This window comes from Silurus aristotelis (assembly GCF_946808225.1).
Source record: "Silurus aristotelis genome assembly, chromosome: 21".
Lineage (NCBI taxonomy): Eukaryota > Metazoa > Chordata > Actinopteri > Siluriformes > Siluridae > Silurus > Silurus aristotelis.
The window spans coordinates 10,483,795-10,499,786 of record NC_139594.1 but is presented as its reverse complement, the minus strand read 5'-3'; the positions used below and the strand labels follow the sequence as shown (position 1 = coordinate 10,499,786).

The 15,992-nt window shown below is 40.1% G+C and overlaps 1 protein-coding gene across 5 annotated transcripts in view; it reads right to left on the bottom strand.

The window, feature by feature from the left end:
* trps1 (trichorhinophalangeal syndrome I) overlaps positions 1–14,325 on the bottom strand; it is a 96,705-nt gene extending 82,380 nt beyond the window's left edge. Inside the window, exons 1-2 of one of the 5 annotated variants that reach the window (XM_083524029.1) lie at positions 13,996–14,325; positions 8,673–8,987 (exon numbers count right to left, since the gene is read on the bottom strand). In XM_083524029.1, the coding sequence (XP_083380155.1) occupies positions 8,673–8,685 (13 nt within the window). In that variant the 5' untranslated portion in view covers positions 8,686–8,987; positions 13,996–14,325. Of the gene's footprint in view, positions 1–2,430; positions 2,706–8,672; positions 8,988–9,161; positions 9,349–13,468; positions 13,900–13,995 lie in introns of those variants that run through there. The other 4 variants (XM_083524027.1, XM_083524030.1, XM_083524028.1 and 1 more) reach the window with 4 other exon arrangements.
* Positions 14,326–15,992: the final 1,667 nt, after the last annotated feature.

Genomic DNA, 15,992 nt, shown 5'->3' with positions numbered 1-15,992 from the left:
GCTAATATTAGCCTCGGTTTCTCAGGTTGAGTGTGTGTGCATGTGCACATGCAAGATAGAGAGAGAAAGAGAGAGAGAGATACAGAGATGATGTTTTCAATACTGATTTGAACACCAGGTTGAAAATTTTTTCTCGCCTTTCAATTTAAATCTGACTATTGTGAATGCCTGAGGCCTACAAGTCATAATTGCAAACAGATTGTGTTAAGCAGAAAGCTTAAGTATTGAAGTGATTTTTTTTTCTTTCTCACCAGTTTTTTCTAAATAAATTCCATTACTCAGGGGGGTAATTCCATTACATATGTGAAACTCTTCAAAACAGCGCTACTGTCCCTACCTAAAAATACCAGCATTTAGCAACAGGAAAAAGCCTGACATGAAGGCAGGTTGCTCAATAATCTACCCTGTGCTGTTGATGTTATTGCACTTCTGCTTGGACACTACCATTCTCCCACTTAGCCTCTGATCCTGGCTTGCACTGGAGTGATGAGGGCTCTGAACTTTTTTCTGTGAAGGACCTTCAGACACTTAGGATGGCCAATAGATTTCAATTCCTCCTTTCAACCTGGCAAGCAAGTTTAACGCTTATAAGGATCTTGGGTTTTTTTTGTTTTTCACCTCTATTCCAATAACTGGCCAGGAACAAAACGGCTAACGCGTCGGCACGCCGAGATTTTCGGGTTTCCGTGATGACGAGGGGAAACGCGAAAAAATTTGATAGCGCGAATTGACAAGGCTGTTAAAAACAAAAGCTTGAAATCACATTCGCTCTCCAGCCTGTGGTGCAAAGATTTTCCTACAATTCATAGCGAAGCGTTGCAGCTACAGTGTGAAACCAACAGCAAACCACAGACTCTGATGCATTTCCCCTCTGAGTAAAAGTCACACAGCGTTGCGACACAGCTAGAGTTTCTCTGAAGGAGACACGGTCACCTCCTTCTCGGCAGTTTTCTACAAAACAAAAGATGATAAGCAGACAAAGGGCAGGACTGACTGTTTACTGAAAAAGAGAGTGAGATCCTGGGAGAGAAGAGAGATGATTTCTTAAGCATGCTTCTAATTTGCATTTTATAATTTGAGTATTTTTCCAGCTCAAGTTTATCCTAGTACATGTAACAAAACCTGTAGTAACCTAAAGCTTATCATTTATTAATGAATCAAGCAAGAGATACTTCACATTTTAATATTCTCAAAAATGTGTCCTTATACATATATAAACAATGATTTCATAAATTTTTTCTTTATTCACTTTTTCCCATTTACTCACCATTTTCCCAATACACACCAGTACCTAAGCTCTAAACCTGATCTGATACTGACATCCTCTTTGTAGCTAAGCTGATTCTCTGCAAGCTTCGGATGCCAAGAAATGCAAAACTTCACAGGCGCAAAAGCGGAGTGATTTAAGACAAGTTGCATCCTGTGTTCGTGTCCAAGATCGATGTTGTGTCATGTTAAATGAAGCGTTCGAGGCGTAAACACGTTTAGGGATCGGCTCAGAAAATAAAAACGGGCCAAAATCGTCCTTGGCGCAAGATATCAATACATCTGTATTTTTCCTATTTACCGTAATTATTATTATTATTATTATTATTATTATTATTATTATTATTATTATTATTTACCGTTAGTATTATTATTATTATTATTATTATTATTATTATTAATACACATTGTACATTTACTTCCCGTTTATTCACTGCATAGGTTCACTACACACTACATCACACATTGAGAATATGTTAATATTTCTAATGTCTATTCAAATTAGTATTCGAATATTGTAATTCCTTCTAGCAGACAGGAGTTCACCTGCAAGAAACTTACATTAAGAAAAAACGTGGACATGTTAGAAGGAGTTGTAGTGTATTTTCACTCTTCATCGTTCTTCTCCGTTTAACAGAAAGCAGCAGAATTCACAAGGGACACAGCTGAATGGATAGTGTGTGTGTGTGTGTGTGTGTGTGTGTGTGTGTGTGTGTGTGTGTGTGTGTCAGTGTGTGTGAGTGAGTGAGCAGTGATAAGGATGGTGTCACTAGGAGCTCATTTTGCCTCTGTGTTCCCCAGCTTTCTGCTGATGTGATTAGATCTCAGATACAGCAAGGTGGTAGTCCGGAAAATCCAGCTTGCGACTGCCCAACTAGTACCTTACACAAAATATTTGCATAGTATCCCAGAGCTGTATGTTACACCTGCATCTCCACATGCCTTGGAGGAGTTTTTTTGTTGTTGTTTTTTTGCTCATTTTCTACCAAATGTATCAATTTAAATTTCCTTATAAGACTCATGTAGATTTCTCACAGATTTACCTTTACCTTCCCGTCTCATTTGCTCGGTTTTCTTTAAACGCCTCGGCTGTTAGCAGATATCCGCTTGCAGATTTTCGACACAGATAAGTCGGGAGAAATACTCTAAAGAAAAGACACTTGCCTTGTTATCGGATACGGGCGTGATAAACATCCACTCCACCCGGCCTGTATCTCTTCTCCTGTGTGTGAGATCTTGCTTTTATTTTCCCTCTGCACCTTTCTAACACCCTCGTGCCACATGCACACCACTGTGCCTCCAAGACCGGGTTCGACAAAAAAAGAAATGCACTGTTAAATGCCGGGAATTGAAGTCGAGCGTTTCGAGGGAACTCTTCGGCGTTTTCACGGCGTAAAAAGGGCTTCCCACTGGTTTTACAAGATTCCAGCATTTGCTTTGTACAAAGATTCGCCTTTCATATGCCATGTAGCCCTAGGACTGATTAGTCATCCTAGCATGTTTGATAAAACAGCCACACCCTGAACTATACCATCTATAATAGCTGTAACAACAAAGCACGCACGAGAGTGTCTTGCTTATCATGGGAACGACCTGAGTCATACGCCTATCTCGATTAAGCTTGACAGCTCAATCACATGTTGTTTTTTTCACCAGCTTTCTATTTTCATATCCTTACTTCATCACTCTTCCTCATTGTCTGATGCTGAAACTTCATACTTAAATACTGAGATAGAGCGGGGGAAAAAAACTCCCCCTCCTCTGAGCAGTCAAAATAAAAAAAAACATTTGCATTTCTGCCTTTTAATCATGAATCAATAATGAGGACAGGAAAACACACGGTGGGTCACAGCTAACATCGTCATGTTATCTGCCCAGCAGATGGGCAGAGACATAGAGGCTTTCTTCCAAAAGCATATTTCTTTCTTTCTACCCCCCCCCCCCCCCACACACACACACACACACACACACACACACAAACAAACACAAACACACACACACACCCACGCCTACATCTTAAAACTAATCTAACCTAAAATGTATCTAAAGTTTTATATCTGTGTTATAATTAATTATTTATATCTCAGACAAAATAATTAGTGTTTACAAGTATATACATGTCATCAAATATGCATGAGAGGAGGCACTGGTTAAAATGTAATTATTCTGGGAGTAATGAGAAATGTTTTGTGTGTGTGTGTGTGTGTGTGTGTGTGTGTGTGTGTGTGTGTGTGTGTGTGTGTGTGTGTGTGTGTGTGTGTGTAAAATCCATTTGGGTCTGTACCATGCCTCTTACTGTGAGTGGAGTTTTCCAGGCTCAGGACATGTACCGACTCATCAATACGAGACTAATGGCAACATTATAGCGCGATCCTTCCACCCTACGTTAAACACCCCGCTCTCGACATGACTGCCTCCCACCAGGGGCAATCTGTGTGCTGCAGTTAGCACGAGCACTCCTGGCCTGTGGTGCTGATTTACTGCATGGCTCAACTCTTTGGGAAATCGGTGTGGATTTGAGTGCTGTTCAGAACCAGAACAAATCCGGTCCTCTGAGCTCAAGCTGAAATATCTTACATTTTAGCCTGATGTGACCAATGTGTTGTACATAACAACTTGACTGAAATAAAAAAATTATAAATCGATAAATAAATAAATACAAAAAAAAGACTTTTCTGACTTTGTGACCAGAGAAAGTTCGCCCACACACTCGACACTGTAGTTAGTGGGCTACGCAAGGTGAAATCTTGCTGATCGTTTGGCAGCAATGACGAGGAGCTAAAAGGAATCAGTGTTGTATTGTCTATGCATTCTTTCCATCCTAGTGTCACCGGCGAGCTCCTCCACCGTCCAACTGTCCACTTAAAATCCTCCCCCACTGGCAAAAGCTGTTTTGAGGCAGCACTTAAAGCCATTTGGCTCCGATTCGGGTCGGTCCCGTCCGCCTCAAAATGTACAACCCCTGACGTATAAATAAGAACAATATCAGATAAGTCTTGCAGGAAGCCTATAAACATTTACATTCTCTTTCAAGTGCTGTTTATGGATATTTTATCTGCTATCTGAAAGTTAAGGACACAGTGAAGAAAAGACTGGGGACTGCAGGCGGAATCTAAGGCGAGCGGTGAATCAAAAAGGGAGCGGGACCTGACAGGTCCATGGGCCCATTGACCATAATAGGTGCTGATTGTGGCGAGCACCATGGCCGGGGGACCGGCTTTGGGCTCTGCTCCGTGGCCCATAACTCTTCAGTGTGGAGAGGAGGGGAGGGAGGTTTGCCGAGCTCCTCGTTCACCATACCCCCCCCCCCCCCAACACATACAGAGACGAAGTACAGCCTGCAGGGTTCAGACCAGGAGACGGGAATATGGCTGTTCAACACCGCTGTTGTGTTTTACAAAGCAGAGTATCTGTAGCTTTCCAGTCCTCCAGGCTGATGCCTATCTCCATTCTATCAGAAGATGGAAAAGACCATAGTTGGCTAGCTATGGGTCTACAAGAGCTAAGTAAGAATATGTCAAACCACTCTTTTCACAGAAACAAACCAACAGAAACACTTCATTCCAGCTGATGTCTAATCACTGAACAAATCAACCACAATCACATTAAAAAAAGAAAGTGTCCTGTTATGTTAGAAAGAAGGTTTCTCTTATGTTATAGTACGTTACTTTTACTATATTCATTTTTAATCACCGCATTATCTGTAAAGCTGCTTTGAGACAATGTTCATTGTTAAAAGCGCTATACAAATAAAAATGAATTGAATTGAATTGAATTGAATTAAACCCTTATCTGATCTCCTTAATTAGTCAAGCGATGCGGTCTTTACAGCGAGTGGAAACATTGTTTGATACATGTTGTAATAACACCTGCATTTGTGAATTGCCCTAATTGTAGAAGGGAAACATCTGATAACCTCAGGAGAAGAGGGCCAGCGATTGGAAGCCTTTGGGACGTTGCCGAAACAAATAGAGAGATCTTTAAAGGTTCTGGCTTTTATTTGTCAAAGACACAGCTTGTATACATGACACTCTCCTACAACACCCGGTCTCTGAGCATGATGTAAAAAAAAAAAAAAAGGAATACAAATATCACAACCAGTTACTGCCTCGACAAGGTGACTGCTTGGTCACAACAGCATTAAAAGAAAGACCCTTGCAAGGACAAAACTTGCCATATTTTTTTAGAAAATCAGAAAGTTTATATAAAATTACATGTGAAGCAGTTACATGTGAAAAAATGTGAAGTAGTGTTAAAACTTTTTTTTACCAGATAGATAGATAGATAGATAGATAGATAGATAGATAGATAGATAGATAGATAGATAGATAGATAGATAGATAGATAGATAGATAGATAGATAGATAGATAGATAGATAGATAGATAGATAGGGTGTGGAAATAACACAGATTATTCACTCTGTCAGAACCGGTGATGAAGACGTTGATTAATGCAGCTTGGCTTTTTAAATAAACAATTCCTGAGTATGTGGTGTTCGCCATTACCCCTCTATTTAGCCAGGGTCAATTCGCAGTTGTTTTTGCAGCTCCGCTGCGTCCAGCCCCCACTTCTATAGCCCCTTTCACAGCCTTTTTTCCACCACCATATGCTGCAGGCCTCACGGAAACAATCCACTAAAAACAACAGGGCTGCAGTCAACCATTGCGACGCAATGAATTGCTCCTTTATCTTGCATTCTATCAGCGGCCCAAGATTATTTTTATGCTCCCCGTTTAATTATGTTATTTGGGATTAGGGGGAGAAGGTGGCTTGCAAAACAGGGAGAAAGTGGGCATAATTGGCTTGCAGATGCAGCTTTCTCCTCATTCCTCTTCAGCAGAATCACTCTATTCACCGCATCCTACCAGCCCTCAGTACTGTCACAAACTTTAGATTTACTTCACTTCCTGCACTCCCGGCCCGTTAGCAGGAGAGGTAAACTCGCTGCCTCATTAAACCTGCTGACAACTGACGACTCTCAGTCCTGACGGCTTAGCTGGTTAACTAAAAGCCAACGTTCGAAACTGAGATTCAGATGAAAGTGGACTTTCATATCCAAACTACAATGTAGCACAGAGTTGACAGCTTGCTACACTATTATATTCTGACATTCGCCTACTTGTGTTGTGCGGCTTTTCTCAATGGCATTGCATAACGCATAAAAAGAATGCTGAGAAAGCTTGCCCGGAAATGGCAAAAAAAATCTCGGCTACACAATGAACCAATGGATGGATTCTAAAACTTTTTTTTATTAATTTTTTTTTTCAAATAAACTTTATGGAATTGTTTTTGCACTGGCTCTCAACATGCTGTTACAGCATAAATTACAGCACGTAGCTACACACTGGGGCACTTAAAGCATGAAGAGCACTTAGAGTTAATAGAGCTCAAGGTTACAGAAAATATCTTCAATACCAACTAACAAAGGTGCAAAAGTCTTCTACTGCATGCAACAAAAAACAAAAATACATCTGGCCATGAAATACACCTTATAGGACAAAAAAGGCATAAAGAGTCATAGACACAAAATAAAATCCTGAAACTTTAAACCAAGTATTCAGACTCGAGTCATTTTAAAAAATGACACAAAAGACCAAAAGCAACACATCAGACCTGGAAGATTCAAGCCTAGATACCGATCCAATCATAATTACAAGCAGGTGTTCAAATATCTTTTTTATTATTATTACTATTCCAAGACTATCACATGCGTGTAAAAATGACTAGTCAAAAGTGCCTCGTCTGCCCTTTCACATCCAAGACGTTGCGCCACTTTTAGTTTATTTTCAACAACCGAAAAAATTCGACTACGTGTTTCTTACATAGGGCAGGTTTAAATGCGAAGTAAAAAAAACTTTTCTTGCCTTAACCGATAGCAATGAAGTCTCCAAGGATAATGGAAATTTCACACCGCCTCAAATCTAAATTACTTCTCGCAGCTTGTGAAAAAGCGTCAACTTCGGAACAAAAACAAGCAGTGATTGACAGGGAAAATATCAAAGATTTTCTGCTTGACAATTGAAAAAAGCACAATGCCATTCAACAGGAGATACCAGGGGCCTCTAAGCCTTCATCTTAGTAGTTAAAGATGTCAGGTCACCTTTGACCTTAGAGCTTTTTGTGGTCTGTGAGCGAGAGATCCGCGCAGGGTTAATCTTGATATCGCAGCTGCGAATCCCTGCACGACTCGCAAGACTTAACAAAAGCGTCTGCTAAAACGAGACCACGAGAGGTAATTGCGAGCGAAAAAGAAAAAAAAACAAAAAAAAAGCTGAGATTTTTATTTCGAAAGCCGGTTCGGGAAAATAAATGGCATATGTTTAACATTACACTAATCTGCTGAAATGGAATGGCACATTGATAATGCCTTTATTTCTGCAGCGTTAACAAAGTGAGGATCTCGTAATCGCGGCTCATTACGGGACGTTTAATATACAAGTCCGCACAGGAGAAAAGCTCTCGACTATGACCTTTGTTCATATCGCTTTATTTCAAATCGGCCTCGTTTGAACGTTCAGAGCGGCAAAAAAATATATGCTTATGTCCAGAAGATTTTGGGAATTTCTACGCTCGTTCCCTCTGCATCATTAGTTCGATTATAGTGAGAAACGTCTACAACAAATTAACAGACAACACTAACCGATCCTTAAAGTGACAATGGCAACGGCAAATCGCGGGAAAATGACGTTAATAGATACTTCTGGATAAAGTTCACGACGGTGTTTCTAATTTACGCCATAATGAATTAAATAGTTAAAATATCATGCGAGCACAAGGTAACTCTCTGAATGAGAAAAATAGCCAGGGAGAAAAAAATATTCAGGTTAAATATGCGTGTCGTTGCGTGTCATAGCATTAAAACTAATGACAGTGAGATGCCACTTTGTGTTATGAAATGATTCACTCCACAGACACAATCTCAGCAATTAGAATGTCACGTATATTTGTTATGATTTTTCATGGGTCACATGAAATGGCATGCTACTCTAACTCTGGCTGGGTTTTTTTTTTCCACTTCTAGAAAGAGTGTGGTCGCAGATAAGAGTGGAAAATCTAAAGGCTCCCTTGACCTATAACAATACCTCTGAACAAAACAAACACATGAATGAAAGCTAAAAGAATTTATTCACAATCAAAAGTGGTGTATTAATGAACATGATGGCTGGATTGAAGTGCCTGTGAGAAATGTGAAATTTGGGGAAGCTCCCATTCCCCCAAGCAGCCATAATAATAATGTGAGTTTATTAAAAAAATTATAAGAAGTGGTTTTTTTTTTTTATTATTAATGGTTGGCTGCTGTAAGTCACATGGATTTGAGAGAAAACCCAGCAGTTGCTAATACAGAACAAGACACGTGGTGTAAAATTCCTGTACTTTCGTGCCATGTAATGATGCGTGTACATACCTCTGCTGAGCATTGGGTTAGAGCATTATCAGCACCACTTCCACAGGAGGCAGATTTCAGAGTTGGCAGAACATCCAAAGCCCTTGCCCTGCCTCTGAGATATCCTTTATTCCACGTCCATGCTGCGATCCAATTTATTCCACTGTTTCCATTAACATGAGCAGACTTTCACTTTTGATGTCCTGTCTCCACATTCGTTTCTCACAAATTGTGGTGTCCTTCCTTTTCACGTCCTATTCAAAGGTTCTCACAGACGATCCTGGGTGAGAGTCGGGGCCACATCACACTGCTCTGTCTTCTGAATTACTGCAAAGCCTGACACCAAACACACAGACACAAACGCAGGTAAGATGATGTACTACAACACTAAACACATACACACTTTTTAAACCTGACCAATATTTAACTTATTAAACATTATACAATAAATGCACACATACAGCTCTTTAACTCCTACACAACTATGGAAAGAAAATCTGTGAGGCCTACCGTAAGGATTACCATATGATGGGCAAACAGAGAACAACAACTTTGGATACACTGAAAGAGCATCGTTGTGATAAACGCAACACAGCGACCGCAATAAACATCCAGAGAGCGCAGGCGGTTGTGTATGGCGTAGTCAGGCGTCCTCGCAGCAGGTTCCGTGAATGGGAGCTCTGACAGAACAGGCCCTCTGGCCGACCAAAATGGAAACAGGAAAACAAACATTCTCAAGGAAAACTCCTCCAGTCCTCCCTCCAACTCCTCCTTCACTCCGACTCATTCTGTCCGACCTGTCTCGAACAATGTAAAAGCCTATGCTATAGCCACAACACAGGCCTCCAGACCACACAGATGGAAAAGGAACACTCGACCACAAAGGCAGGAGGAGGGGAAGGGGGTAAGAGAAAGAGAGAGAAAAGACAAACTGAAAACGTGCGGTAAGGGAACACACACCATCGGCGTGCGAAGAAAGCGGAGAAGGCTAAACTGACTCATTGCTGTTTCAGAGGAGACGAGGCCGTGCGTCGGAATGGCATTTCGGATTTCCCTACAGCACAGTCAAACAGATCTGAGCGGGTACATCCAGATGTTTCACAAAGTTACACTAAAAGTTTCCCAGACGATCGGCAAAGAGCACAGCGCGGAGGCGATTCACTCGGGGCGCCTCTCGAATCAACTCTCAAAAAAATGCTATTGAAAACCAGTCCATTAATAACTACCCAACATACAGACCCATTGTACTCTCAACACCGCTGCTGCCCGATTCGAAACTTTCAGACATTAGAAGCACACAACACTCGTGCTGTTTTTTTGTTTGTTTTTTTACAGTGAAAAAGTAGAAATTGTGAAAAAACTATAGAACACAATGTTAACTGTTTTTTTATGATTATTTTACTTTCTAATCAGAAAAGCAGAACCGTCACTAAAATAAGTTGTTGAGGGATTTTAAAGGCTTTTATTCCACCCAAAAACACACACAACTATACATAAAAATGTATAGACAGTGTAGTAAAATCACTGCAGACTGAAAACACAGTGGGAAACAGGATTTCAATTAAAACACACACATACTACAACAGTGATAACAATAGTGAATACCCACAGCAGCAATCCAATGACAAATGAGTTTCCTAACTTTCAAACCAATTCTGTGCAACTCAAACATTAGGTTGATTTTTTTAAACAAAATAGCAAATAAATCAATACTTGACTCCATTCAAATCAAAATAAAAAACTTCTCTATTTCATAAGCAAATTGGCAGAAGCTGATAAAACACCAACATCAACCTTCACAACAGTCACCTGCTGAATCATTTGTACAGAGTGAAAATTCGGATGACAAAAGGGAGGATGATGATGATCCACCGAGTCAAATTTCAATACTGTTCTCAATGTCGTCTCACAGTTTCAAACTAAACAAAAACCCAATAATCAACTCCGGATTCAGATCGCAATTCACTTCAGCGAACCAGCGTCTAAACCCACAAAATACTGACATAAATCAACATCATCATCTCGAAGACAAGAAATGTTATTATTAAAGAGAAAAATAATTACGATTAATGAGAAATAAAGCTTGCTTAAACTATGACTCATGCTCCTAAAACTTAACTAAAAGACGTGACTCAGTTGTGTAATCCTTTTTTAGTTTTAATCTTAGAAACCACAGAACATTGCTATTCCTCCATACACTTCAGCATGCAAGACATTTACCGAAAATCAAGTTTCCATTATCTGCTATCTGACTATCCTAACCACAGCATAAAGAGGTACAAATAATTGTAGAAATAAAGAGGATGTGCTATAAAAAAAAATAAAAAAATGATTCATTCGGAATTTTTGAAAATAGTTATTGTAGTGGTTTCTGAAATGGGGTTGAAAATAAATAAATAAATAAATAAATAAATAAATAAATAAATAAATAAATAAATAAAACCAAAGCAGATTTTAAAAGGTAAAGGATATATATCAGTTCTATTAAACCACTTTTGGATCGTTTAAGATCGAAAAAGTTGCAGTTTGTATTCTGCTCTTCTTCATCTGTAAATATTTTATGCATAAATTGTCTTTTATTGCACAGCATAAATACACAAGCAAAACATTTATTACTTATTAAACACAACACACAATAGACACTTAATACCCATTCATATGAAGGAAAAAAAACAATACTAGAATAATTAGATTGTACTGATTTTTCCTCAACCACTGTCAAGACTCAAACTTAGTAGGCCAATTGCACCTATTTCATAAAAATAAAAAAATATATATATTTAAATGCTTCTTTTTCACAGCAGGCTTCTCATTCTCCAGCACACACACATGAATCTGTAGGGTAGAGACAAGAGTGTGAGGCTCATCTCGCTGTGATAAGAAGCCAGTCCCGAAAAAAAAGAAAAAAAAAAAAAAAAGAAGAAGTTGTGCGAACTCAAAAGCTGTGTAGAACAAATGCAAGGCCCCCCCGCTGGTGCTTTCTCCAAACGCCGAGGCCCAAATTCATCTGTCAGCCGTAAAGTTCTCCACTATACAGCGTTGATCTATTGCATCCCGCCCAAAGGGCTCACAGATGCGTACCCATTTACATTTGAAATCTACCTCGAACCGTTTCAATCACTTCAAACGCCTCTTATCAGACGACTCACACAGATCTTTTTTTCCCTGTCTCTTTTCAAAAGGGCAAGCCAATGCAATACACTGATCTGAACGCACGCAGCCAATCACTGAGCGCTAAAACATTTACAATAGTTATTTGTTAGAGAGAGCATCCAAACTTCAGATTGAAGTGATACAATATACAAAAAGATGTCTCAGGGCTAAAAACAGCACACCAGCTGAACTAGCAAAAAGAATAAAAGAAAAAAAAATTGTAATGCAAGAGTCTCACACACACACACACACACACACACACACACACACACACACACACACACACACACACACACTCTGTGAAGCTGGCACAGCTGTGACTGCAGAACAATACCGATGACACAGCAGCGGATCCTCGCTGACGCTATCTGAAACTTTTGTTTACAGTTGTGAGTCTGCCTTCTCCCCTCTGAATGATGAGCGTTGTTGCTTTTCACGCGCCTTTGTCATTAAGAAACTTTCACTGACAAGAAAGCGGCCTCGCGGCAGCTTCGAGGGCGCATCATTTCCAGACCGCCCCAGAGTGGCTGCTTTCTCGGCTTACAGGAAACGGCCCGAGCCGTCTACTGGAAGCAGGCTGGGAATTTTGTGGCGTGACTTAAAGTAAAAAAATTAATAAATAAATAAATTTTTTTAAAAGCAGTGGGTGATTTTTAGCTCAGGGGTTAAGTCGTTTTTCCCCCATCAGAAATGTGTGGTGAGGGCAATAAAACTCAATAAAGGGCCAACTCAGAAAAAGTTGCAGCACAAGCAAACATGTCTAACTTTCATTTAGGTGAAAGTTGGAGCAACATGTTTACAGTTAATTACTAAGTATTTACCATTAATTACATAATAATACAAACTAGAAGGAAGTAAAACTGGACAGTCTTTGAAACGAATCAACTTGTAGAGGTGTTTTTTTTCTTTCAGAGCAGTAGGACCTGGTTTATGATCAAACCCTGTTGCTGAAAAGAAATTTGTGAACAGCCCCAAAGTTCCACAAAGTAGAAGTTGAAAGCCTTTAAAGCAACCAAACGACTGTATAAAACCCCAAGACGTGTATTTAGGCGTGGGGACATGTGTACAGTCGATTTTTATTTTACAAGAAAAAGAGGCATGCAGGGAAACCATCTTCTGGAAGGCGCAACAAAACTTGAAGCACATTTTAACGTTGATTTAAAGAAAAGAATATAAAGAGAAAAGAAAAGAAAAGGAAGAAAAGCTTAAATGGGTCAATAAACGGTGCTTTTTTGTGATTTCATTGATTGTTTTTATTTTATAGATTGATTTGTGGTCAAATGAAGTTCTCAGAAACTGAAAGGCTGAGGCTCCTCTGTACAGCCGGCCGAATGGTCTCGAGCCTCGAGCACGTTGCCATGCCTACGCGCGTGCTTATCTTACATCAGTTACGGAAAGTTTCTCAAGTTTTGGGCGCTGAGCCGCTCAGAGCCCAAACCATCACTCAAACACACCCCAAATCTGAGCAAAGCCACTTCATTTTTATTGGGTTTTTCCTTCTCCTTAATTCATAAAACAAGGAATTTATAGCTACACCGGACTGAACAATAAGCAGCACTCAGGCGTCCATGCTGCGGCACAGAAACAAAGCACATCACACCAAAAAATGTGCAATAAAACAAATAAATAAATAAACAATATCCAGAACAACGCGATTTAAATACCTCGGTTTATTATTCCTCTCGGATATGTCCGCTGTTCGGGTGGAACATGCCGGGTGGACACGCAGAGGAGGACACGCAGTGAACTGCTCTCGGTCTTTAAAGAAATGAGAAGGAAAGCAGGAGTCGGACCTACTACTGGAGCTCGCGCTGTTTTCTTCCTCGTGCCTGAACGTGACCCCGCTCGCGCTCGCGTTCCTGCTCGTGCTCGCGCTTCAATTTCTCACGCGTTTTGACCCGAAGAAAGAGGCGCGTGAAACCCGAGCTGCCTCCTTTTTTTTCTCTCTTTCACCGCACAAAAGTAACACCGCCGCTGATTTGCGCGAAAAATCCCATCAGGTCCGCGCCGGACCATTACATAACAGAACGCTCGCGACGAAAAAGCGGCTACGGGGGAAGCGCGCGTGCGCGCACACACAAACACACTCACACACGCGCGCGTGTCGCGGGTTTCGCCGGTGCCGTGCTCGCGGATGTTTATTGATTCGTGCTGCTTTTCTATCTTTTTATTTGCCTTTTATTTCTCTTACCTGTTGATTTCAATTGCATTAGCCTTCGTGCTCTGAAACGGTGCTGGCCCTTTTTTTGGCGTAAACCATCATGAAACCGCCCTTTGTGTTTGTTTGTTGATCTCGGGGAAATATCTCTCTTTTTTGTTTGACGGCATATTTCGACTTGCTCCTGTGCAGCTGAGGATCAGTGTGACTGTGGTTTATTATTACATTATTAGTAGTATGATTTCGCTTTGAAACGCTCGGGTCGGATTGGGGTTTTAGATCAGAAGGATGCGGGTTGCAGTGAGTTCGGGTCTTGAGCAGAAAAGCTTCTCGCATGGCACGAGCTCAGACTCCAGGCATTACGTCAGTTTCAAGACACCAACACTATTAATATCAAGAAGCAGTTGCGGAGGGAAGCGCCACCCCGGAGCGCGCGCTCTTAAAGGGCCACACACCCCGCTTTCCTCCTTCCAGCACTGCTTCATTCACAATGAACACAATGCACTAAACACGCACTCCTCACATCAAATCCCAACACTTCCTTTTCCGGTTTATTTCTACACCTTTAATATATTTATACATATTCAACATTGCTTGTTTGTTTGTTTGTCTACTATGGGGATTTGAACTAAACTAGCAGCTGTTGCTTCTTAGTTTTGTTTGGTTGTAATAAGGGGCTTCTGTCAATGGCTTTTAGCCACAATCCACACATATTAACACACACACACACCCACACACACAATTCATAATGCAGTCAATAGCCAAAGTTCCTTTTTGGCCTTCTGGGGACATTTAAAGAGATTTGGTTGACCTCGACACACGCTTACACACACACACACACACACACACACACACACACACACACACACACACACTAGAACATTGAAATTAGGGTGATTCACTGAATTAATAAATACATTAATTCATTAATTAAATGCATTTAAACAAAATTAAGCTAAACATAACAGTGTATGCGAGTATGTAGTTGTGAACAGATGATAAGGAGAGATAATATAGAGAAAGAGAGAGCGAGAGAGAGAGAGAGAGAGAGAGAGAGAGAGAGAGAGAGAGAGAGAGAGAGAGAGAGAGAGTCATCCTAACACCTTGCAACAGGTCAGAGAATTTATTCAATGGTGACATTGCCCTGAACTTGAATCATCACATTTAGCATGAAGGGCAAAATATATAAGATTTGTCATCAACATTTCACTGCCCAGTTGGCTTTCTTCACCATCCTACTACTAATTTATAACTCTAATACCAGATTAAACACATTTAATCCATAATTCCCTTCATGAATTATCAGCGTTACCTTGCAAATATAAATATAACACCAAGTCAGAAGCTTTACATTGCAATTTTCTGTGAGAAGGCTCTCTGCAGTAAAGTTAGAAATGACAAGACATTAACTCAGGCCTACTATTAATACTTCATTTAAATAGCCGATGAGTCTCCAACATCAAATCTCCTACCAATGTCCGATCTTATCCAGTGCTGGTCAGCCATGCTGCAGGTTTTTATTCCAACCATGCACAAGTACACCTGATACAACTCATTAGCTATTAGAGGACAGAGAGCAATTCATTAAACAAGTGGAATCAGGTGTAGCTCCTGCTGGGTTCGAATAAAAACCCACAGGCACAGTGGAATTTTTGGATAGGACAGGACACTGTAAATAATCACAAATCTTTCCACAATAAGTATGCAGAAGCAAAGAAATAGAATTTGAAATATTTATTGAATAAGGTGGATTACAATAATAAGAATCTTTCAAGTTTTTCTGGTATTTCTTTTAAATAATTACCCCAAAAATGACCAAAAATAACATTTATAAAGCTTAACTGAGATGTGACACTTCGGATAAATTCTGCAAATACATCTAATTCTTTTCAGTGTCCACAGATGACTCATTCTGTGTAGAAGAGAAATTTTAGCTTATTGAAGAGCTTTAATAAAAAATTAAATAAAATTACAATACACAATTTATATATTCAACTCACACACACACACACACACACACACACACACAC